The sequence below is a fragment of the Amblyomma maculatum genome, chromosome 1, assembly GCF_055883805.1.
Source record: "Amblyomma maculatum isolate TAMU_Amacu chromosome 1, ASM5588380v1, whole genome shotgun sequence".
NCBI classification, from domain to species: domain Eukaryota; kingdom Metazoa; phylum Arthropoda; class Arachnida; order Ixodida; family Ixodidae; genus Amblyomma; species Amblyomma maculatum.
Window position 1 is genome coordinate 226,963,814 of NC_139344.1, and position 15,368 is coordinate 226,979,181.

Genomic DNA, 15,368 nt, shown 5'->3' on the forward strand with positions numbered 1-15,368 from the left:
TGCTCGCAGCATCAATTGAACAGATTTTAATGAAAGCTGTATTTTATAAAAATAAAAGCTAAGGCCTGCTATGCTAATGCCTCGGTGCACTGCACCTACTGCACTGAACGCAGCAGGTTATTTCTTTATGCAGTAGATGCCTTTCGCACACTTTTTATTTGTGCTTTTCCTGACGGAGTTCCCAAAAATGTCCATCCTCCTATGTTAAACTCACCCAAAGTAAAATGCAAAGCTTAGGTAGCATTCAATTTAAGTAGCCACGCATGCAATGCATGCACTACATTCAGGTGTTGTTTTATTTAGTTTTGTGCCTAAGATCACTGTTCTCACGTAAATGCAGTACCACCTCGGCTCTTTTCTCGCACTGCATAAAGTGCAAGTAGGGTGCTTCATTTTTAATGTGAAAGCATTTCTTGTTTCACGAGTGCCGTGGGAAGACCGGAATTGTGGACAGAGCGTGTCCACACGAACTGTCAATAGAGAAAAAAACACTGCCACAACTGGGTTTCGAACCTGTGCCAGAAAGAACAGATCAGCTTCCCTGGTCCATGCTCAAGAACACTATACTATTGCTGCAGCTGATCCCGCCTCACGTAAGACTGTAACACACTCTCACACTGTGCAGTGGACATTGTCATCTTCATCAGGTTTTAACAGCACCATTCCTTCATTTCACCCAGGTAAATACGGCATACCCATACACCATCTGCCCGAGTGCAGCCAAGGTCCACTAGCGCAGTGTAGGGCGAATCCACCGGGCAGCGTAACAGAGCTCGCAATGCTTTTGCGTTACTGCACCTAAGCGTATTTGAGGGCACCCCAGGAATTTTAGGGTTCAATTTTTTTCTAGAATATATGGTATAACATAAGGCACTATTTATTTTGTTCAAGATGGTATGAATTATGCTATTTAGCAGAAAGTTTCATATTTAGGGTTTATTCAAATTACTTTTTTGCTCCAGAGATAATTGAGTATTGGTGCTTACATAATCTCAAAATGTGGTAGGTTGTGAAAGAAACTGGTCCTCAGTGATATTTTTGTGCAGAACTATTTTACCCTGTACGTTGCCATCGCTATGTTCAGCACTCCCACCACTATGCTGACCTGTCTGCATTTGTACACTATAAAAATGTTCATTTAACATCACAGTAACCATTCTGAACATGTAACACTAGTGCAAATAGGACATAGCGAATGGTTAGCCACAACACAATGACATGAAGCATGCACCAATGTAAGTACCTGCACTGTAAACCCTAGGTACTATAGTCTGATACAGGAGACGAAAAAAGCGGCATTCAGCTATCAAAGGAATCCCCTCCAACCAATAGCTGCCGAGCTATACCATGACGTTATGGCCGACCACCTTGCACCTACAAGTAGTGCTTGCAACGTGGTTTCTTCGAGTTAGTACGTGCTGGCAAATAGTTCCTAAATTATTCGCGAGTTCCAGCAAAAATACATACTTTTACTCAATTCGATCGATAGTCATTTGCTCATTAGAGTACAACAAGTAAAACGATGAATTCTGATAGTGAATTTCAGCACTGGCGAGTTTTCACGAAACCGCTTCATTCTGCACTTCACTGCATCAGCGGAGTCACCTCATAGGGCTCCATGGAGCCCTACGAGATGACACCACTGACACTACACCGTTGGCGACACCGACGGACGTACGCAACAACCTGAGGCGGCCATTTTGGTAGAAGTCCGTGAGACCGTGTACGTGAAAGAACAAGTTTTTCTGTTCGCATTTTCCTTTTCCTATGTGTGCCGTGACGTCACACATTTGGAGTGATGCCACTGGCTGGAGGGGGCTCCTTTGAGTGCTGTTTGCCGCTTTTATCTTGACCTGTATCCGACTATAGAATCTAGTTTTCAAAAGTTCAGACTGAACTGCTCTATGGATAACAAGCATTAAAAATGTTTAAAGTAACTACAAGTAAACCAAATAAGCCTCTCCAGGATAAGTAAAAGAAGTCTAGTAAAATCAAATACAACCTCAGCCTACTGAAAAGACACTACACATTCATGACAACTACACAATTTTCCTTTGCAGCAAGTGAATAGTTTTTTGTTAAAGCTTTTCTTGTTACCTGAGCGAAAAACTAACCATGAAGCAAAATCATAAGCAAAATAATCTGGCACCTCTGATTTATTTAACAAAGTGTTAAATTACAAAGCTGATTTCATTTGCTGCTGTGATTCATTACCAAAGCAATATAGCCCCCAGCAGGTCGTGGCATGTTACTGCTGACTGCTCTTTGTTTTGGTGGTATCTTACTCTAATTTCCACGTGTTATAGAAAACATCCTCTAGTTCCCATGCAGTGCTTTCAGCTCAGCTTTGTGCTTGGCAGGCTACATTATATTTGCTTAGGAAGCTACAATAGGGTGATGCCAGGTTTTACACAAAAAAGTGCAAACTATGCATGACCATATAATCAAGTGGGCTTATTTATTTATTTATTTAAAGTGCCCTTAAAAGCCCTCCTTCGAGGGTATTACGTAAGGGGGGATGATGCTCTTCTATTATCCAGGTGCGGTATCTACCTACAGACAGGACAGCAGAGATGAGGCAAATGGAAATGAATGCTGACAGAGGAAAACAACATGTAGACACACAAAGTAAGTCGAAATCAAGTGCCCTTTCCAAGCAGAAATTTCGTTTAGCCCCAAGTTCTTTACACCAGCACACAGAAAAATCGAGTTAATTTGAATTTCACGGGACAGAAAAAAGTATTTGAATGACTGAATAACCTTGAAAAAAATTGACGAGAGCTGCTTACGTTATGGTAAATTTATTTGGTAAAAGAAAACAGTGGCTGCCTGCTTTGGAGAGGAGAGCAGCGCAACAATTACTAAGGCTGTTCCAAAATGTTAAGGGTCTACGCAACATCCTTGACAGTATGATGTGGTAGCAATGAAGTCTCCTCATAAAAGTCTATATCACATGTGAGGAGGCTTTACTGCACATACAAGCGGTATGTGACGAGCACGCAGTTTCAACACACTTTACAAAAAAAAAACAACATGCGGATGAAAACAAGAGAAATGTGCAGCAGAACCAATCAGCATCTTTAACGGTGTACTGCTGACCTCGGTTGGTTGGCTGATGTGTTGACAGCAATTACCATTGCTTTGGGCTAATGTGAAGCTCAACGACCGAACAGAAACTATGCTGAGAGAATTGGGGCCATCCACATTTTGTTAAGCTTTCAATTGCATGCACAGCATAGTTGTGTGGGCTACTCTGTAACATGCAATTCAGATTTGGCTCGACTATTTTGACGAGCTTTTGCCAGGGCGGTTATACCTCACTTCAGGAGCCTGTCCAAACTAACTGGTGAGATAGTCATAATTAGGGAGTGTCCAACGCCATAAGTTTCCATGGTTGTTGACCAGAACTGCACCAGCAGTTAGTATTTCCGAATCAACAAGGATTGAATTAATGAGCTGACACAGTATTGCAGATTCTGAAATGACAATTCTGCTACTCTACAATGAACACACAGATCTAAAGTTAGTGAGACGCAACTGATAGTACTCAAAGCTATCAAGTAAAAGTGACAAAAATATAGTCACTAAAAATTAAATTCCTCTTTAAGCCCACCAAACTTCACAAAAATCAGCCCAGCAGCTTCCCAATGAAACCATGATGAAACGTAAAAACCACTATAGATCATCTTATGATGGAGAACAGTGTAACTGGTGTGAAAATGTCCACATACAAGATCTGCAGGACAAAGCATGATCCATCTGAGGTGCGGAAGGAGAAAAAATTTTAGCATGACTACAGCTCAGTGGCCACAATTCGCCATTGCCTGTGAGCCCAATCATTTATGTTTGCCGATTTGCTGTTTGCCACCGGGGACGTGAGCACTTTTTGTTCATGGAAAATACAATCCAGCTTTCCTTGATGAGTGGTTGTTCGCGAGCGTCCTTTGCAGCACAGAGACTTGAAAAGAATCTTTATTGTATGTGCACAAAGCAACATTATTTTTTCTGACAGTTTCACTGCACACAACTGCTGCAGACTGCATTCTTTTTCTTTTTTGCTTGCACATTAACAATAAGTGAATAATATGTTACCCAGTGCATATTAGCACCTGCAGTGGCATAAGACCAGAATCAATATTAAACTGCGTGAACCTTTATTATTCAAGCACTAATTACAACCAATAGTATCAAATCATTTCCTGTATGTAATTAAGGTGGACATATGTCATGAACAACAGAAGTAAAATTTTTGGATTTATTAACACTACTAAACTGCAGTTTCACCATTTACCTACGATTAGTAGAAATTTAAAATTGGAAACTGACAAAAGGCACTTACTTTCCAAAGGATAGAGTGGAGCCACTGATCACGCAGATATCCATTGGCCGCCTGGAGCAGAAGGGAGCCCTCAGGAATGACTACACGGAGGCAGAACTTGTGACTAGGGTCCCATCGACACAGGGAATACACATCTTCCATAACACTGTAGCTTACTGGCTGCTCCATGAAGCCACTGGGCTGCAAGAGAATTAAAGTGCATGCACTATCAAAACAAGTTGCCATAGTACAGTTAATTTCTTGAACATGAATGCTGGAAAATCTAACTGCCACCGTGGTCAGTGAACACAGGCCTAAACTTGGTCCAGTGTTCTAAAATCATACTTTATTAGCACAACCCTTGTAAACCTTAAAAACAATCGCAATTAGCTTATACTGTCATTAAGCCTATACATCTTATTTTTTTGACACCAATGAATACTGTATCATCGCATTATGCTTGCTTACAGCCAAAACCCTCCGAGCAAGGGAGTGCATTTGGCAGTATGCATGACATAAGATGTACACAGGTCGGTACAGTTAAAATGGAGTGGTACAGGTGGTGAGAATGAAGCTGGAACAATGCTCCTGCTGGTGCTGGTTATTGCCTAATGCAAGGATATGCCCTTTTAACTTCAAAAATTACAATCAGAAAAATAAAAGATCAAAATAAAACACACTTCACAGTGGCCACCCAGAGCCAAGAATGGGCACTATCAATCAAAAGTGCACCTTGCACATGTGCAGCGGAAGCTTGCAAGCAATTATTGCCTTGCCAGGGCAGCTCACAGCTGCGCATACTGACGGCACTGGACCTCTGCATACACACCGTAGACAGGGCAGGGGCGACCTACTCAACAAAGGAAGCTGTCTGACATTTCCTAGCAGGTAGGTTTGGGAGACACATGTACCCCTCAAACTTGCATTATGTACAGTCGATCTCTACAAATTTTTGGCCAGGGTGTAATCAGAGTGTGTCAACTAGCTTCACTTTTTTGTTGCTGCCTTTTTGGTGCTGTTTGAACAGCAGCGCATGACTCTGCAAAAGTTTGGAGCTGAATGCAAAGTGTTGCTCCTAACGGTATTCCTATTACTTTTCACTCAACTTCACACCTTCATTTCAGTTTCTGTCTCTTGTGATAAGTTTACCACTCATATCATATTTTAATATTTTAATCCCACTTTTCAAGTATAAAGCAACGAAGTTCAAACCAGAGACACAATTTGGCTACCACCCATTTCTGGACCTGAAAATTGCTGCTGCATTTAAGTACCATTGGCTCGAAACAAGCATTATTATGACTTTGGCCATCTTTTTGGCGGCTCAGGTACCACAATGTCCCATACGATGCATACAAAGCATAAAAACGATATATTTAACTAATGTCACAAAGCCCCTACAATGCACTTTATAATAGCACAAGTTGAAAGCTCATTCTGTTTGTCGTAAGTGTAAGTTCTCAACTGCTTTGACTCATAGGAACCTTTGCCAGAAACACAAGAACGCTTATAAAAACTTCAAGGTACAGCCAACAGCACTCTATAAGGAAGCTGAGTGCACGCTTTAGTTGCAATATGAAACATTTATGGTCATATGCCCCGCTGGGGTAGCACAGTAGTTTAGGTGTTCGACCACTATGTGCCCAAGGATGCGTAATCGAATCCCAGCCTCGGCGGCCACTTTCAGGTGGAGGCAAAAAGCAAGGCGCCCATGTGCTGTGCAATATCAGTGCACGTTAGAGAACTCCAGGTGGTCGAAATTTCCGGAGCCCTCCACTAAGGCATCTCTCATAGCCCGAGTCGCTTTGTGGCGTTAAACCCCATAAACCAAACCATTTATGGTCATACTTCTCGATTTATGAATGTGGCACTCAAATCTCAAATATTAACACACAGGGCCAGAACGCCTCATAATTTGAAGAAATGGCATGTCAGCATGACTGTTACCGTTTACTGTTTGCTTCTGTTCCATTCACTTCTGACACAATTGGCCCAGAAACTAGATGCATAAATAAGAAGGTACGAACAGCATACATATGGCACGTTTTGATGGCACAAAATGATGGCTGCTGCACGAGCTTTATTCCACACCTTATCGTGCACCAGTTACAACTACTCAATGTTGGTGAAGTTCTTCTCAAATGAAACATTTGAGAAGAACTTCTCAAAGCCATTAGATTTGCTGCTGGACAGCGTAGTAGAACAACAGTAGCTCTCCTAAAAATTCAAAGCTCTTAAAGGATTAGGATGAAATTTCTTCTTTCTGTCGAAATATGTCCTGTACATGGGAAGCTATATGGAAGCTCTGAAGAGCCAAGAAACAAACTTGTGACCTTGGGTGCTTCTGAAGAGGCACACTCCTGCACATTCTTCCAGTCACAGCAGCCCTGCAAGCCAAAGTTCCCAATGCCAGATAGGGTTGCACGTTTCTTTTGGAACAATACCTGCGCTCATTTGTTATGCGGCTTTAGGAGCAATAGTGAAATTCATCACCATCACTTTTAATTACAAAACCAACAAGTATTGATATTCACTACTGTTATGCCGAGCCCCATCCCAAAATGGAACCTCTGCAACAGATGGCTATACTCGACCATCCACACACACCTCACTACTGATTTTTAAATGCTTTCATTCCTTCATTAAGTTATTTATAAAAAATTGATGACAATGTTAATAGATTTTTCAAGCACAAGGGCAGCCTGGCCAAAAAATGCCAAATATGTACGTACAGGGTCCCGTAGTAGCTTTAAAGAAATAATATTCAAGAGTTTTATTTTTAATTTTAAAGCACTGGCAGAGTGATTCAAGAACTACAAGCAATGTTATGTTTAGCCGCTCGGAATATAATGCCTTCAGCAATAAGACCGCTCATATTTATTATAAAAGTAAAAAGACATACCTTGCCGTGAAACACAATAGTTAATCACACATTAAATATATCAGTTTCATTGCACTTTCTGCAGGCTTTGTTCAGTATCACAGTATAAGCAATTTTGCTTGCTGAAATACTAAATTGCAGACTCGGCTATAGGTTGCAAAAGAAGTACCTTAAGAAAGCTCCTGCAGTTGTTCTACTAATGAAAGACCAATGGCTTCAAGCTCCTGTAACTTCTCTTTTGCAGCCTTTCTAAGGCTGTTTATTTCACATTATATATGATATTATTCAGCGCATTCACTTTTCTGACACAGCTGTCAGCAGATGGCCTCAAGTCAGCAACTGCTCTTTCTAGTTTGCTCTTCTCCGGTCTATTATGGTCAAGTTCTCTTTGACTTCACATTCCATATTTTTTTCTTTAGGTATACTTGCTAATAGTGTCATGCAACTGAAACAAATGTCTGCAGCTCCTTTGTAACTGCAACTTTAAGGACACTGCCTGCCTTCTTTACAGCATCAAGCACAAATCTCTGTCAGGCGTGAGAATTTTTTTTTTATGCTTCCAATGATCATTTGGCAATTGACACTGAATCTGCTTTCAACAGTACCTTCCATTGAATAAAATAAGGACAATACTGACTGCTTCCCAGAGGACTGAGTATGAAGCCGCCAGCATTACGACAGAAGAACAGAAAAAAATTACGAGGGACACTTAAGCTCTGCCTTTGTGGATATGACGTGACAGCATAGACTACCATCCGACATAACTCCCCTTTAACCAAGTTGCAGGAACCTGCGTGCGTGACCTAAGGACTAGCATTCCTAACTCGGCATCCATGAGCACTGGATTCTTATTCCACCTTTCCACTTCAAATGCAACCAGAGTTGGCAGTTCTTTCCAACATTCTGATACCATGAGGTCTCATTAAGTCGCACAAGCCGTCAAAGAATCAGTGCTCAGCCATGTTAGCTACCACCACCTGCCAGCACAGTGCTCGTGATTTTTCACTCCCACCGCCGATGTCAGACTTTCTGTGTAATGTGCCCTTTAATGCTACAGTGTTAAAAAATGTGACTGCCATTTGCAGGAGAAATAGAGACAACATACAGATGTCATCTGCCCATGTGTTTCAAACACACTGGCAGCCGCCCCAGGGCCACAATGCGAAGCAGCCGCAGCAAGGCACTGTCTGCTATCCCGAGAGGGAAAAGAGAAAAGGAAAGGGTAGGGTAGAGCTTTTGCAACTGATGTTCTAGACATGTTGGTGCCTAGAACATGAGCCACAGCTGGCACAAATCAGAATGGATTGGCTTTAAGCGTTATAATGTGGCCGAAGTCGAATAAGCTAAGCGCAGCCAAGAGCAAAATTCAAGGACTTTCCAGTGCTTCTATAAATTCAAGGTTTTTCAAGACCTCGAATGCGATGTTTTGGAAATCAAAGGTTTTTGAGGGCTTCAGGACTGCTACGAACCTTATGTTTACTAGTAAACTAAGGTACACCTGTCTTCTAAAGTTCATGAAACGTGACTTTCTCAAAACTACTTCATTTCTTCGCACCGAGAACATACTGCTCTAGATTTAATGGTAATTTGCACATTCATATGTCCCTTCCAAGGAGCAGGAAGAGATGATGAAATTATGCTCTTTAGTTAATGCTGTAGATGTACATGTAAATGAAGTCTCTAAAATGTTCAATGCCTTGACAGTATTATTAACACATGACATTACCAGCCACAGTCAATAACAAAGTTAGTCACTTCCAAAACTACTTATTCATTTCACAATGACCTTGCAATGTTTCAAAGAAATGTGTTTCTTCATTTCCTCTCACCTCACGCTTTTTCATCTCGAAGTGTACATATTTTCTTTTGCAGATAAGTGGCTGTGGTATTTACTAACCACTGTAGCCTTTTAGTAGCTCCCTCCGACCCATCCTGAAGTGGTGCCCGTCTGGACTTAAGGCAGAATCATGGATGCGCCACTTTTCTTTCCCACAATAGTGGGAAGGTGCAGTCCTGGAGTGAGGCATTCTAAGTTTTTTATTTCTTATTCAGTTATAATTTATTCTATTGCTTTCATTTATTGCTGCCATTTTTTTTTTTTCAGCTCCTGGCCTGCGAGGAACAATGTTTCCTAGATGTGGCCCACATATCAATATCAGCTTGAGATCCTTGGTCTAATCACCGTTTTAAGGAAGAAAACATGTCAACGAAAATTCGGCATCTATACTCTTTTAAATGTTATTATGGTTGGCACAGAGATGGCAATTTTTAGGAAACACATAACAGCAATTTACAATGTAGTGCTCATCCTCTACCTACTTAGTCTATGGTTACAATCAGGATGTGGCACTGCTGATTACGGTTTGGTTTGATTTAAGGGGTTTAACGTCCCGAAGCAAGTCAGGCTATGACAGATGCCGTAGTGGAGGGCTCTAAGTTTCAAGCACCTGGGGTTCTTTAACGGGCACTGACGTCACACAGCACACGGGCGCCTTGCTTTTTGTCTCCATTGAAAAATGGCTGCCATGGCCACAATTCCATCCCACATCCCTGGCCACAGCAGTTGAGTAACCCCCGTAGCAGGGCACTGCTAATGATGTCACAAAGTCATATGAGGTTGGCCTCACTTTCTCTGGACATCCAAAGTCAGGTTTCGTTCCTAATGGGCCACATAAGGAACAAAACCTGGCTTTGGATGTCCAGAGTTCCTGATGGGGCACATAATGAAGAGGAGCAGCGCAAGGAAACATGGACACAAGAACATAGGGAAATACAGAACTAGCGCAGAACTGCGCTAGCCCTGTTTTTCCGTGTGTTCTTGAGTCCGTGTTCTTTAAAGGTACTGTCTGCTGTTGATGAGGAAAAGGACTAAACTAGTGCCACATCTTAGTACACAAGATGGGCAAGAGGTACATTTAAGCTATCACCAATGAGACATAATGAACTAAGTTGCTAGTGTCGCACCACTGAACCCGCCATTCGGTGCATATCGATCGCAGCAGCATGGTATATGGTGTGTGTGGTCCCTGTTTTTAAAGAAAATATGAGAGGCTTGATTTGAACTTCGTGCCAATTATTCAAAATGCATTTGAAAACAAGTGAGCCTATTCGATTCGTTTCAAATAATTTTGAGCATGCACTATTTGATTTGTTTGATGCATCAAATAGAATATTTGGTTCGCTGTTCGAAATTTTATAATATTCGCAAACCCCTAAATAAAAGACATATCTCCATGTGCAAAACCTTATGCATTAATTCAGTGCAGCTGAATTACTGCATAAGGTAAGGTAGCTGGTATTGCACCGGTTTATTTTTTGCTTTGTAAGTGCATAATCTACTCTTGGTAAGCATGCATGCATACTCTAATCTATTACCCAAGTTTTCCAGGAAGTATGAGACAACAACCAGCCTTCAAACATGTGGACTGCTACCATACACATAATGATCACATTGAAGCTCTCTAACCTACGTAAATAGCACAGCAAATAAAGCAACCCTGAAGCAACTGTAATACCAAAGAGCTTTTCTTTTTGGCATTACAAAATGCCTTATGGCAATGGGGCAAATTAATGGACCTCATGTGAAGGAGAGTGGTAAGAGTCCTAAGATTAAGGTAAAGCAGGTCAAGGCAAGATGATAAAAAAATATCCGTGTTCACCACTTACCAAATAGTTTGGTCTGTGCAAACAAGGAGATATAAACTGTGAGCACAGTCTATATGATTATGTTCAAGTGATCATGTATGACTCACAAGGATTACCTTAAAGCTGCCTGAAAGTCTTGCTAGGCATGGCCAGATATCTTTTTGGCCAAGAACCATAATCCAGCAGCATACTGGTTACAGGTCTTTTCTGGCATAAGAGAACATAAAAATCTTTGCAAAGAGAAATGTTTTATGCACACAGAAACGCATGAAGCTGGCACTAAGTTGTGCTGCAGCATTTTGACGTTTCTTTTTTGGCAAATGCAACCCACCCTTAAGTAAACAAACTCAGTACACTGAGTTGTTTGTCAACATCTGGGATGTGTTCAGGGCACATAATTGCATCAGGTGTTAGCAATGAGACAGCATTAAAAGCTGTCGATGCCTTTCAATAAGTTTTGTGCAATTATTTCATGGCTCTGTTTTTGCAGACCCCTATCTTCACTTTGGTTAATCACAAAGGTGTCCAGAGGTGACAACATGGACACAATGAAGATACTGTGAAACGAAGGTGTCACTTTGGTCTAGTGACATTCCTGCCCTCCAGCTAATGGGAACCCTTGTGGTCTGGCGATGTCACCTCCTGCCAGCTAATCACAGAATCTTACAACAGGCAATTTCTTTTTTTTCGATTAGGTTTTAAATGCTATTACATTAACAGCCACCAGAATATCAACAGTTGTATTTTTGTCTTATTTCTGTTTTGTAGTAACACGAATTCAGCTCATGCACAAACAGTGCCACAGCAGTTCCATATTAGGTGCTACTTCAAGTGTCATACCCCGCCAGTCAACAAGTGTAAATTGAAAGAGCAGTTACGAAATGAACTGGAATATAACAAGGCACAGCCATTTTTCAAACACTGTTGGAAAAACGAAAATCTAGGCAAGAGGTGCACAACGAAAAATTTACCAGGCTCCTCTGGCTCGAATTTTTGGTATCTTCATTTGACGTAAAATACAGAGCATTTGAATACTAACCTCAGTAGCACATAATATCACAGCGCTAGTGCTTGCAAGTGCATGAACATTTGAAAGGAAAATACTTGCACATTATTAATGCACATTATTAAGCATCTCAAAAAACAGGCGTACCATTTTTGCCTGCTGTAGAACTATAGCCTAATTTTCACTGCTAACATACAACTGATGTCCAATAAATTTCAGCAACCTTGAGTTTTATCATGTTTTCATATTATATTTCGCAAATAACACAGAATAATGTTTCATGTTTAGTTGTGGAAGTGTTTTTTTTTGTTTGCAATTTTAAGCAACCTTCAACAAGAAATGAGCTCTCCATATATCAAAGCAAAAGGAGCTGGCCATAAGGTTTTCATCTCAATAACCATCAAGGTGCTCCATGAGTTCCAAGAATTGCTTTCATCCAACAAGGTGGAGAATTAGAAAACAAAACTCATCAGGCAGCCTAAGCTGTGTGGCACACTAATCTTAAATAGGTATTTTTGTACTGATGTAGTGAAATGATGAACAAAAATCTCCATTGCCTTGATTAAAAGCAACACAGCATTACAATCAGATAAGCATTCATAGTTTTTGAAAGCGAATGTGATTACAACACAGCTCAACCTCCTAGTCGATTCATAGCACATACCGTACAGCTAGAGCAAGAGCTGTAGGGAAAATGTCACGCTCATTCAATTTTTGTGCACTTTCAAGTGGGATTCGTACTAACAGACAATGCCTCACAAGAAGAGAGATCCATCAAAAACACCTGCAAAGAGTGGACGATTTCCGAAGTTTATGAATGGCTGTATAGTGGTATTGCAGTAACAGCAAGTGCAGCATAATGCGATATACGGTAAAAGGGGCACCACATGACAACCTTTGTTTGGTTTTTGTTTGTTTGCTTTATTCATTCCCTACAGATAGTGGGTAAAGTACCAACACAAAAGTTTTGCATGGAAGACTTCTATATGACATGCATGTTTCGGGTGTTTAGTTCCGAACGCCAGGCTAGTCATAACGGTTTTTTCTTCTTTTCAGAACCTACGTATTCGATTTCATTCGATACACGTGTTGCAAAAGCGCGAGCTAATGGCACAGCGTTTCTTAACAATAGCGATAGGGCAACAAAGTACTGCACTTCCAACCTGGCTAACGTGCACATATTTCTACTCGTCTTCAATGCATGGTATAGAAGACAGACCTCACCCCAGAAAACAAAAACGGCACAGAAAGCGACACGAGAAAATCTCGCCACAGTAAAAGTAATCGTGCACGTATAATTATCTAGAATACTGCGGCTGAAGGGCTGCACGAGGAAAGTATCGAAATGTCAAAAGGAAACGGCGACATACCATCTTCGACGACATCTCCGAAGTGCCGAGGAGGACTTTGTGAGTCTCCCAACGTCGAAGAAACTTGGAGCTGAGGATTTTGCTAATGACAGTGCGGCTGTGGTTGAGCCTACAGAGCTGCACGTCGCCTTCGTGCATTAGTTTGAACTTGGGTCCCTGGGCGCAGCAAGCAGCAGCAGCAGCAGCAGCAGGCGGCGCCGAGGCTGGACCCGGTGGCGATCCCGGCCGCTCCGCGCTAGTTCCCGCAAGGGCTGAGCAGTCACTGCTGTCGCTCGAAATCGAGTCGACAGATGTCTGGGCTCCGCCCGTGGAGAACACATTGCGGACGAAGTTGGTCTGAGCACTGCTGCCAGCTATGCCACTGCTGCATTGTTCGTCCGGTGGCAGTAATCGTCGCGAACCAGGCTCCTGGACGCTGCGGCTGTTGTTCGGCTGCTCCTCCATCGCTGTCGGTATGCGCGGCTTCACTCGCACAGTAGCCGACTAAGCCAGCGCGGAAAGTGCATGCAGCCTAACAGCCGGCATGCGCGTCCGAGCTATACTTTGCCCATGATGGCACGGCTTCACATCGTATGACCGTAGGAGCATTACCAGACAGCAAATTGTACAAACGACTCGGTACAACCTGCCCAAACCGACTGTTGCGACTTGCGACTCTTTAGAGCTCTACATCAGCCGGAGGATCAGTTTCGGACTAACATTAGAGAGAGTTCAGGCTTAAACATAACTCGAATGCATTATCCACTATCGCGTTTCCTTCGCTTCTCGTAAAGAAACATGGTTCTGCATGTCGACGCTAGTTAAACCCTCCTGTCGCCATTGTATAACAGGAAGTGCCTTGCTCCCCGCTGTCCGCTGTAACAGCAAATAAGGATATGACGTCCACGTGTTGCCCTTAGCAACAGCCGCGCTATGCAGGCGAAACCGAAACAAACGGTTTACAAAGAGTTGCGCTGGTTGCACATCGGCAGAACACGTTCATTGATGTACGACGACGTCCGTGACGAACGCCTATTTCGAAGGTTCGGACGTCCGATGGAAATCCGTTTATGTTCGACATACGTACCGCGGACATCCGTTAGACTATCGTTTGCGACTCCGGATCACGTACGTCTGACGGACACCGGAGGCGGACATTCGGACGTTTTCCGAAATTTGCTCGCAGGGCCCGCTATTGGTGTAAAAACTCGCCAATAACATTCTTGTAAAGCTCAGCAAGCATGTGCCACGAAAATTTCAGTCACATATACTATATATAGTGCTCAATGCCTTTGTCATGAAAGAGTAAGCGAACAATAGAATATGCAGCAGGTGTTAAAGTTTCCTGTTGTCTGCTTTATTTTAACACAACAAAGTATTGAACAGCAGTGCGAATTAAAATTTTCATCCAAGAGGCACGTATACTAGCCAAGCTTTACACAAGCGCACTGCCTCTGAAAACATTGCATAGTCCATATATAAGCACACCAGCATACATGGTTGTAAAAACAGCATTTTCGATTCTTTTTAGGCTTTACTGTAAAAAAACTGATTGATTTATAGGAAGGGAAAGGCGCCGTAACTGTCTCACTTGTTTTCTGTGGACACCTCAACCGCGCCGTAGAGGAAGGGAGGAAGGTGGGAGAGAAAGTGGAAAGAGAGAAAGAGGAGCCGTAGTGGAGGGCTACGGAGTAATTTCGACCACCTGGGAATCTTTAACGTGCGCTGACATCGCACAGCACACGGACGCCTCTTTGTTTCACCTCCATCGAAACGCAGCCGCCGAGGTCGGGTTCGAACCCGGGTACTCCGGCACAGTAGTCGAGCGTACCACTGCACCACCCCGGCGGAGCAGAAAAAAAAAAAACTGCAAAAGCAGCCTACACTAAAATAATTATCCATTAGCTAAAGCTGCATGCAAAAATAGACATAACAGTAAAAATATGGTAAAAAGCAGGCCAACTGGAGTACTAAGAATCTACTTAAATAATTCTTAAAAATATCCTTGGCCGTGACAGCTCTTCCCTTAGGGAATGGAGGAAGAAAAGGTATTTATTGAAACCTAATATTAGGAAACTGGTGAGGAGATGGTTGAGTGCTCAATTGTCGGGCGGCCTCCTCAAGCCTGGATGCCAGGAGCCGCTACTATGCGCACTCGCTCGGTCAGCC

The 15,368-nt window shown here is 42.4% G+C and overlaps 1 protein-coding gene across 2 annotated transcripts in view; it reads right to left on the bottom strand.

The window, feature by feature from the left end:
• LOC146205778 (C-Maf-inducing protein-like) overlaps nt 1–14,068 on the bottom strand; it is a 66,337-nt gene extending 52,269 nt beyond the window's left edge. Inside the window, exons 1-2 of one of the 2 annotated variants that reach the window (XM_084590455.1) lie at nt 13,221–14,068; nt 4,340–4,519 (exon numbers count right to left, since the gene is read on the bottom strand). In XM_084590455.1, the coding sequence (XP_084446581.1) occupies nt 4,340–4,519; nt 13,221–13,664 (624 nt within the window). In that variant the 5' untranslated portion in view covers nt 13,665–14,068. The remainder of the gene's footprint in view (nt 1–4,339; nt 4,520–13,220) is intronic. The other variant, XM_084590456.1, reaches the window with a different exon arrangement.
• Nucleotides 14,069–15,368: the final 1,300 nt, after the last annotated feature.